Below are 11,013 nucleotides of genomic sequence, written 5' to 3' on the forward strand. Positions count from 1 at the left end.
AATCCTCCATTTGTGTTCAAATCAACTAAAAATGACCCAAAATTTTGTTTACCAAATACTCCCAATATATTTTATAAGTATTAATATAATAACTATTATTATATTATTGACTATAATAAAAGATATAGTATCGATAGTTATGTGTAATTTAGTATATTAACATACATATTTATAATTATAACTAACCATATATAAAATATTATTAAAATTTTAATATCTTAATAAAATATTATTTTTTTAAAAGTAGATTTTGAATTGGGCTTTAACTTTTAGAAATTGTATTTGGGTATCGAGTCTAATTTCTTTTTTATTTTGGACATGAGATTTGGATTATAATTATTTATTTCGAGTCTAAGTAATAATGAGTACACATCAATTGGTTTTGAGCTTAGTATAAATATTTGAATTTTGGAATAAATATTTTAGAATATGAATATTAAGTTTATAAATCTAATAAGAAAGATAAAAAAAATTATTCAATTGTCAGTAAAATATACAATAAAAGATATTTTTGTTAATTTATATAATATCATAGAATAATAAATTTTACATACAATAAACACTTTAATTATTTTATATAAAATATCTTTATTAAATATATATAATTTATGTTTTTTATAAGGAAAATTTGAATTGTAATGTCAATATATAAAAGTTTAATGAATTATTACATTCAAAATTAAAATATTTATAACTTAAAAAAATTCAAAATTATCTGAGTCGTCAGAACCGTCCAGCTTGACCCGTTTGCCAAATCCAATCTGACCCGTTTGCCAGCTCTCTTCAATTTTCATGATCTTTCATCTTTAAAAGAACCCCCTACAATTCGCCTATGCACCTGGTCAAGCCTTTACTATTCCTTTCATTTTAACCTTAATATTCATTTCTCGAACTCATGCATTTTATACCCTCAAAACTCCATTGTTTCACTTCAATGGAAAAACCCTTTTCTCCTCTCATCATTTTCTTCATCATCTTCATCTCGGATTTTCCTCATTTATATTCTCCATACCGATTACATCCCTCGATCACCGCCTCAACCTTGGTACATCGAACCCACACCGCGGTATCCGATTTTCATGTCATCAATAGAAGGACATTGTTTCAATGCCCAGATCCAAACCCTTTTCTCCAAATCAATGTTAGCAAAAGTTCTACCCTTCTCTCAAATGAAGAGTTCGTGGCAGTGATTGTTAGTGGAGTGTTGGTTCCTATGGCAACTGATTGGATTGCCATGATTTCGCCTTCACATTCTAAGTAAGATGAATACCCTTTTTAATTTCTAATGTTCATAATTTGAGAATAATATCAAACATTTGAATGTGATGCAGCATTGGAAGTTGTTTGGGAAGCAAATCATTTTATGTACAAACTGGTGATCTTAGTGATCTTCCTCTTCTTTGTCATTATCCGGTTAAGGTACGCAAATTATGGTATTATTGGCCAATTTTGGTTAATTTCTTTCATGGTATTAAGCTACCAACTATATATAGATATTGGTAATTTTTGTTTCAAAATGCAAGTTTGATTCTCCACATAAAATGTAAAAAATTGGGTTTTTTAATAATCAAACTCGACATTAATATTAACTGAAAACTCGAATATAAATGCATGACCGGTTGACTGTCAAGAAAATTTGAAAATATTTTCCCTCTAGGGTAAACTACACCCATGGTCACTTTTGTTTACCTTAGGTTACATTTCAGTCACTTATGTTTGAAATGTTACGTTTTAGTCACTTACGTTATTGTGTTGTAACATTTTAGTCACTGAGCCATTAATTGTCGTTAATGGTGTAATGGTAAGCTAACGTGGAACGTTAAATTATCATTTCAAACAAAAACTTCAGGTTAAATTGTACAGTTGGTCCCCATAATTTTTCGTTTTGAGCAATTTAATTCTTTTATGTTCTTTTAACTTTCTTTCTTTATTTTTCATTCTCTTCTGCTTCTTGCTCTGTTTTCCTACCTTCTTTATTTCTTTTAACATACCAGGAAGTCGAATTGGTAGTGAAGAAAGAAGCATGGTATGGGTTTATGGGTTTTGGTTATAGGGTTTTGGTTATAGGCAAATGATGATAGTCGACTTCCTACTTCTTTTTTCACTGCCAATTCGACTTCCTAATATGTTAAAAGAAATGAGAAAGATATGAAAACAGAGGGAGAAACAAAAGAGAATGGAAAAAAAGAAGACAGTTTAAAGAACATAAAAGAAAATAATTAAATTACTTAAAACGAAAAAAATATGGGGATCAATTGTATAATTTAACCTAAAATTTTGTTTGAAATGATGATTTAACGTGCCACGTCAGCTTACCGTTACACCATTAACGACGATTAACGGCTCAATGACTAAAATGTTACAACATGATAACGTAAATGACTAAAACGTAACATTTCAAACATAAGTGACTAAAATGTAACCTAAGGTAAACAAAAGTGACCATGGGTGTAGTTTACCCTTTCCCTCTAAAGCCAACACATAATTATTAAATACTTATATGTCATTAAATAGGAATTTAATTGAAAATTATGAAGATTAATAAGTATCGAGAGTATTGGTATAGATAGTACATTATATTTATAGGAAGAGAATTGAAGTTTGAACTTTAGAGATAACATTATTAGGAGAGATAATTATGAACTTCAAAAGAATTTATCTTCATTAATAGAAAAACAGATATGGAAGACACCTTAATTCTATCAAAATATATATAACTATGATGGTATCTTTGTTTTTGTTTTTTTATATTTTGTATGAAATTATATAAAATCATTTTAAACTCAAAATTACGCAGAAAGAAAAATGAATTATATATGAATTGAACTCAAAACTGATATCAATTAAAAATTTAATATCAAATCTAATCACTAATTTCAGCGGTAAAAAATTTAATTGACATTAAATTAAAAGTAAGATTTCAATAACTCAATTATTTCTCTACTTATAAAATAAGAGGGAAAATTTCTAATAGCAACGTGATTAGCACGACTTAAACCCAGATCATGCTTAAGGCAATAAACACCTTGACCATCAAGCCAACACACGAGATTAAATTATTTTTCTATTTTATGGGTGATTTAGCTTGAATGTATTCCCAATTATTGAGTTGTGAAAATTGAAGTGTTCCACTTAATACTAGGCTTTATTTGGGGATTATTTTATGTGTGCTCTCACACCTATAATGTGACTTATCTGTAACCTTAAAAACTTAAATGCTTATTATTGATTTGGTACCACTTCTTTGCTCATTGATACTAAATTTCATAACCATTTCCCATTAATATATTAGCACACTTTTTGAACTATAAACAAAATGACTTGATAGATATTGATACAAATAAATAAAATTAATAATATTTTAAATGAAAATATATGTAAATGTTGAGATAGATAGAAATAGGTCATCTTATTATTCATATGATAAAACTGCACTTTAACTTTTTTTTATAAATTTATTAATCCTAAGTAAGGTTTCCTAAGGTAAAATTATGCTCTTTAACATCCAAAATTTATAATTTTATTTCAACTCGAAACCCAAAATCCTTTTTACATTTTGGGGCAATAACGATTCGATTCGATCAGGTTTTTAAAAAAAAATTGTCCATCGTAATTTGATTTGGTTCTCAATTTTTCATATTAATTTTTATTTTAGATTTTTAAATTTATTTTGACAAAATGAGTTTTGTATTTATGACGTTTGAATACTATTTGACAATATTTTAAAAATTTTCATAAATATTTCTAAAAACAATAATTTTTCAAGAACTTTTAAATTATTTTCACTATTTTAAATATACAATCTTTATTTTTATTTCATAAAATTTAAAATTAATTATAAATTAAATAAAAAATAGAATTCAGTTTGATTTCAGGTAACTGCGATTTTAAACATGTATTCCATAAACCATCCAAACACCTCGGTTTCGGTTGATTTTCGATTATTCTTGCTCAACCATACATCCACCCTGCATAAAAGTCTGCATTAACCTTTACCGTTAGTTTAGCATTGTTTTTTTGAAAATTTGTAGTAAATAATGTACTTTAATGTATACAATGGAATTTGGTAACTTTTACCTATTTGGTATCTAAACTTTTTGGTATCTAATTGGTAGCTAAATTTTTTTTTTGGACGTAATTAGTAACTAATCTTAAAAACCCACTTTTTTTTAGGCTCTTGATTAACCCCGTTACATTTTTCATCTCAACTAATTAAATTATGCGTTATGTATTAAAGAATCAATTATATTGCATCACTAATATATATCTCCATCAAGATTTTCAAAATGGTCGAATCAGTAAGGCCACTGATCCACCAATCCAGTCAATCTAGACAGTTAAATTAAATAAATCATTAACAATTCATAATATATATATTAAAAACAACAAGTTAAACCAATTTTTTTAACTCAATTCAATTAGTTTATATAAGCTCGCAACTCAATTACTCTAAAGCTTTTCTTCTAACCCCGATATCCGATTTGATTAAGATATCCATGATCTCAACTGATTTTTTTTTTACTAAAAACTGACTCTTTTTTAACCTTTTGCGAACTAATATACATCTCCATTGAATGGAGGGATATTGCAGGCAAAATATGTTAGCAGTGATCCAACGTATCTAAGTTGCGAGAAGAAAGATTGCAGAAAATATAATAAGAATGGGAAATGCGAAATCAGAACATGCAGTGCCTCCGTAATATTCCATGTCATTAACATCAGAACTGACATCGAGTTCGTGTTCTTCGCCGGTGGCTTCCACACCCCTTGCGTTTTGAAGACCACCCTTCCCTTCAAATTTTCAAATCCCAATGCCCCCTTGTACGGTCATCTCTCCAGCATCGATTCATCTGCAACTTCGGTAATCTAATCACGTCGAATTAGCATTTAACGTCTAAACTAACTGAATATAAACATATACTTATATTTAACACTTAGCTCGTGTCCAAGGTAACAAAGTAGGGCACAGCTGAGCATTTTGTTTTAGTGGTGCAGATGAGATTAACATGGATAAGTGGGGATAAGAAGCCTCAACAAGTGATTTATGGGAACGGGAAATCACAGATTTCACAAGTTACTACTTTTTCACAGGATGATATGTGTGGTTAGTACTCTTCAACATCATCATATTCTTAATTAAGCTTAAATTAATTTCTTAAATAATATTTTTCTTCTTTATTTGATTGTAAAAATGGATAGGTTCTACTTTTATTCCAAGTCCTGCCCAGGATTTCGGGTGGCATGACCCTGGTTACGTACACACGGCTATCATCACCGGACTTCAACCTTCGACCATCTTCAACTACAAATATGGAAGGTATAATGTAAATATAATCTCGAGATAGGGAAAAGGGGTTGCAGATACTGGGATTCGAATCTCTAATCCATGGATGTCTCCTCTTAAAGGTGACTAAGTTCTAGTTAAGGAACATACGTATACAGGAGAGGGAGGGGTAGACAATGACCTTGATCTCTTAAAAATAATAAGTTATTCATATAATCTAAAAATAATTACTCATTTTTACTCTAAAATAATTTTCTAACTTCGTCTTGTGTGTATAAGGTAAATGTGAAGTAAACTGTACTAATGTTCTATGATTCAGTGATGCAGTTGGATGGAGTGATGAAATTGAATTCCGGACACCGCCGGCCGGAGGATCAGATGAACTCAAATTTCTTGTATTCGGTGATATGGGAAAAGCTCCACTTGATGCTGCTATTGAACACTACATTCAGGTAGTGATCATTGCCACAATCGAAATTCACATAATATTCCGATTGTAGATGTAGAGATTCGAATCCCAAACATATTATTATGCACTAACGAGGCTTATAAGATTTTGACACGTAGCCAGGATCTCTATCAGTGGTAAAAGCAATGGTAGAAGAAATGAGAAATGGAAGCGTAGACTCCATTTTTCACATTGGGGACATAAGCTATGCAACAGGCTTCTTAGTTGAATGGGAGTATTTCCTTCACCTTATAACCCCTTTGGCTTCTAAGGTTTCTTACATGACAGCGATCGGAAATCACGAGAGGTCTGTGAATGATTAATGGTTAAATTTTTTTATTAGTCCCTGTACTCTTTATATTGGTCAATTTCAGGCCATATACTTTTTTGAATGTTAAAATTTAGTCCTGGCCAAAAAAGTAGAAGTTAAATTTGTTCGGTTAAATTCAATTACTAGTTTCGTATCATGTGTATAGTTGTAGACTTAGCTCATATTCTACAATTAGATTATTCTAAGGGCTAGTTTGGATGGGCGGTGTGTTTACCTCCGGTGAGGTTAAAAATAGCGGTGGCGGTGAGATTAGTTACTGTAGCGGTGAGATTGGATACTGTAGCGGTGAGATTAGAAACAATGGTGGAGTGTGTGTTTGGATTCAAACGCAGCTGTAGCGGTGAGGTGAGAATAAGAAATGACTATTAAGGACATCAGATTAGAATTGATATATAATAGAAGTTATTTAAATTATTTTACTTTTTTTAAATTATTAAAATATGTGAATTTATAAATTCATTTAATAAAATACACTACATATATATATTTTAAAATACACTACATATATTTTTTTATTTCTAGAATACACTACATATATTTTTTATTTTTAAAATACACTACATATATATTTTTTTTATTTTTAAAATACACTACATGTATTTTTTTATTTTTAAAATCCATTACATATATTTTTTTATTTTTAAAATTTTAAATACAATGAAATCCCATCTCCCCTCTTCCATCATTCCCCTCTTCCACCGTATCCTTCTCCCATTTCCCATTCCCATGCAATACCCATTCCCATTTCCCATTCCACCGTGCCCTCCTCCCATTTCCCATTCCCATCTCCCCTCTTCCATGGATTCCCCTCTTCCACCGTTCCCTCCTCCCATTCCCATTCCCATTTCCCATTCCCATTCCCATTATCAACAATACCAACAGCAGCAGCAGCAACAACAGAAACAGCAACAAGGGTGTTATTGTCTTCTAAAAATATCTATTGCCCCAGCTACACCCAACTGATGCTTTTATCACCAGTCAGCTTAAGGCTGTCCAGTGCAGTAGAATTTCCTCACCGTGCTGGAAGCCTTGGCATCCAAAGGCTGTCTCAGTCTACCCCAGTGCAGTCAAGTTGATAATAAAGAGGAAAAAATTCAACGCACTGCTGTGCGTTGGTATCCAAATGGGCTCTAAGTCTATATACTTTTGAAATTTCAGTATTGAAGCAAATGATAGTCGTTAATCTATTAATTAAATTTTTAGTGAGTAATATATGAAACTAACAAGCTGACATGACATTATATATGATAAATGAATTTAACGATTATTGTTTGGTGAATTATGAAATTTTAAAATTTGAAATTGACCAAATTAATTTAATTGTGATATATTATTGTAGTAGCACCATATCGATGAAGTTAAACGTCCTGTATTTCAGGGATTATGCAGGTTCGGGGTCTCGTTATGTGACTCCGGACTCCGGCGGAGAATGTGGAGTTCCCTACGAGACTTATTTCCCGATGCCAACCGCAGCAAAGGATAAGCCATGGTTTGCCATAGAACAAGGCAGTGTTCACTTCACTGTCATTTCAACAGAACATGATTGGACCCAAAATTCTGAACAGGTTGGTAATGATATTGCAATCATTTATATATATATATACATGTAATTGACATGGTTTCAAAATTTTTCATAGTATAAATGGATGACGAAGGACATGGAATCAGTTGATCGATCGAAAACACCTTGGTTAATCTTTGCAGGGTGAGTTACAGTCCGATCAAAAACACATTCATCTATCAAATTTAATGATTTGCTAACGATATTTTCAAAATGCAGGCACAGGCCAATGTATAGCAGCTATAATGGTCTAATCACTGTCGATTCTACTTTCCGTAATGTCGTAGAACCGGTCCTGCTGGCTAACAAGGTAAGCTCTTGTGAATTTGGATTATTATTATGTTAGGCAGTGAATGATGAGGAAGAATGAACTAGGTGGATCAGGTTCTTTTCGGACATGTTCATAACTATGAGAGGACATGTTCGATTTTCAAGTCTGAATGTTGGGCAATGCCGAGGAAAGACGAAAATGGGACAGACACATATGATAATGGTAACTACAAAGCACCAGTACATGCTATTGTTGGAATGGCTGGATACGGTCTTGAAAAATTCCCAAGCTTTGTAAGTCTTTAATCAACCTTATCTGCACTAATAGAATTTAGGGTAAACTATCAAAATAGTCACATTTGTTTCAGGTTACATTTTAGTCACTTATCTATCGTGTTGTAACATTTTAGTCACTGAGCCATTAATTGCTATTAACGGTGTAACGGAAAGTTGACGTGGCATGTTAAATCATCATTTCAAATGAAAATTTTAGGTTAAATTATACAATTGGTCATTATATTTTTTTTTTCATTTTGAGCAATTTAATTTCTTTTTATGCTCTTTTAACTTTCCTTTTTTTTTCTTTATTTTCCATTCTCTTTTGATTCTCCCTCTATTTTTCTCTCTTCTTCATTTCTTTTCACGTAGTTTTTTTATGTTTTTTATTTGTTAAAACTAGTCCACAAGCTCGCTTCACTTATAGGGACTAATTTTAACAAATGGAATAGAAAAAGTACATTAAAAGAAATGGAGAATGAAGAAAAATAGAGGGAGAAGCAAAAGAGAACGGGAAATAAAGAAAAAAAGGAAAATTAAAAGAACATAAAACAAAAAAAAATTAAATTGCTCAAAACAAAAAAATATAAGGACCGATTGTATAAATTAACCTAAAATTTTTGTTTGAAAATATGATTTAACGTGCCACATCAGCTTACTGTTAAACCGTTAACTGTAATTAAAGGCTCAGTGACTAAAATGTTACAACGCAACGCAATAACATAAGTAACTAAAACGTAACATTTTAAACATAAGTGACTAAAATGTAGTCTAAGACAAACAAAAATGACTATGTTGGTAGTTTACCCTAGAAGTTAATTCAGAATTTAAAATTTAATCTTCTACTTTAATTTCATAAAATTGGATCCTCCCAGATTTGGAATTTAATCCCTGTATTTTTATTTTTAGGAATTTAGAAGGTCCAAAATCATAATTTGACCATTGAGGATTTAGAAATCCAAAGAAAATAATGGTGTGCAATTGATATTGATGAACAGGCAGCTGGATGGAGTATGAAAAGGATTAGTGAATATGGTTATGTTAAAGCACATGCAACAAGGGATAATCTAATGCTACAGGTTGGTAACAATTAAATACATAAATATTACGGTTAAAATATTTGGGAGGTCCTTGTATTATAGGGACTAGATCAATTTAGTATTTATACTATTCAAATGAGTCCAAATTGTAATAGAGTCAACATTTACTTTATAAAAAAATGTCTTGAATTTTTTGTTTCAATTGCAATTCAATTCCAAAGAAAAACTTTAAAAATATTAACTCTATTAAACAGTAAATGTTAACTGTATTTCAATTTGACCTTGTTTGATTCTTTCTACCGGTACATGAATTAACTTTATCCATTTAACAGTAGAGGGATTAATTTGATCAGATCCCTATAATAGAAGAAACTCTGAAATATATTCACCTAAATATTAGCAAATATTTATTTGTTTGTTTGTTGATGCTAATTTATAAATTTCTTCACCTTTTGCAGTTTGTGAATTCAACAAGAACAGTAATGGATAGCTTTCGCATCACCAAAAGCAAAATACTTTGAATTAGCTGAATTCTAGGACTAGAATGTGAAACTAAAGAAACCTGGAGGATTTCTAAAGGGAAAAAACGAAGCTAGGTCTTCAAATATCATTGTTGAATAGAAAAGATGAAAAAGGAATAGGTACAAAAACTCCCATTTTATACAACAGTTTTAAATAATATTTCAATCACTAAACTTTTAAAAATTTCAGATTCATGTACACTATTTACTGTTATAGATTTATCACTATCAGACAGTTCTCCTAATTGTACATCATTCATGTTTAAGTCATCTAAATTAACTCTAACCCTATTTCATACAGTCATTCTAGCATTATTAAACACATGATCACTTATTGCACAATCAAATCCATCAAAATCACTTAGTTCTTCTTCCCTCTTACTCTCATTAAATTCTTCATCAACTAAAATTGTCAAACAGATTTAACATCAAAAGTCACAATAAAAGCAATGGGGTCTTTGGCTTTTTCATACACACTAATAGCAAATAATATCCCGTCACTATCTAATATTTGGCAAGCATCCACAACCTAGGTCCACGTGCCAAATAATTTAATACAAATATATTCAATTCTATCATGCACATGACAGACAATAACCAAGTAACACATGTACAAACTATACAATACAAACATACACAATGCACCATCTAAATTTTGCATGCATCCACAATCTGTTTCATCACACAAAACAAAAGATATCAATACAACATGTTTCATTCCCATTAAATTCGAATAGCTTACAACCCTTAACAAATTTTTAAACAAATTCCAATTCCAATAACTTACACAAAAAAAACATAAACCCATGATAGTTCTGAAGAATTTAAACAATTGATAGTATAAAAGCATAACCCCATGTCAGGCTTGGGCAAATGCAACATATTTGAACCAACAAATCCAAAAAATCATAAACCCAAATCCCCCTAAAACCAAAAAACGATGAACCCAAATTAGAAACATTATTAAACCCTATACTAAACCCGAATCATGTCCTTAAACCTAAAAATAACTCAAATTCAAAATAAACTTACTCGTTACAATCGATGGAACACCTTCGATTGGTTCTCTTCTATTAACCATTCCGACAATGTTAAAATTTTGCACAATAATTCCCCAATTTCGTATATTTTCAATCTCTTCAACAATTCCCTAAAAATTTCAATTGTTTTTCTTTTCTATTGAACAAATTTTTTTGGCACATTAAGTTAATTATTTTTCAGATCACAGTGGAAATTAATTACCTATTTAATGGACATCCGATCATGTCCAATGTGACACCTT

The 11,013-nt window shown here is 30.6% G+C and overlaps 1 protein-coding gene across 2 annotated transcripts; it reads left to right on the forward strand.

The window, feature by feature from the left end:
- The first annotated feature begins 892 nt into the window (after nucleotides 1-892).
- Nucleotides 893-9,952, forward strand: LOC107919723 (probable inactive purple acid phosphatase 27). 2 transcript variants are annotated; one of them, XM_041109879.1, is made up of 13 exons: nucleotides 893-1,257; nucleotides 1,332-1,419; nucleotides 4,592-4,861; nucleotides 4,996-5,104; nucleotides 5,200-5,317; nucleotides 5,604-5,736; nucleotides 5,852-6,039; nucleotides 7,442-7,628; nucleotides 7,701-7,768; nucleotides 7,844-7,934; nucleotides 8,000-8,188; nucleotides 9,169-9,249; nucleotides 9,669-9,952. In XM_041109879.1, exons 1-13 carry the CDS (start codon nucleotides 896-898, stop codon nucleotides 9,729-9,731), a joined length of 1,947 nt encoding a protein of 648 aa, XP_040965813.1. In that variant the 5' UTR covers nucleotides 893-895; the 3' UTR covers nucleotides 9,732-9,952. The 2 variants fall into 2 exon arrangements, with proteins under 2 accessions (XP_040965813.1, XP_040965814.1); XM_041109880.1 differs by having other exon boundaries at nucleotides 8,009-8,188.
- The last annotated feature ends 1,061 nt before the right edge of the window (nucleotides 9,953-11,013 follow it).

The sequence above is a fragment of the Gossypium hirsutum genome, chromosome D13 (genome assembly GCF_007990345.1).
Source record: "Gossypium hirsutum isolate 1008001.06 chromosome D13, Gossypium_hirsutum_v2.1, whole genome shotgun sequence".
Lineage (NCBI taxonomy): Eukaryota > Viridiplantae > Streptophyta > Magnoliopsida > Malvales > Malvaceae > Gossypium > Gossypium hirsutum.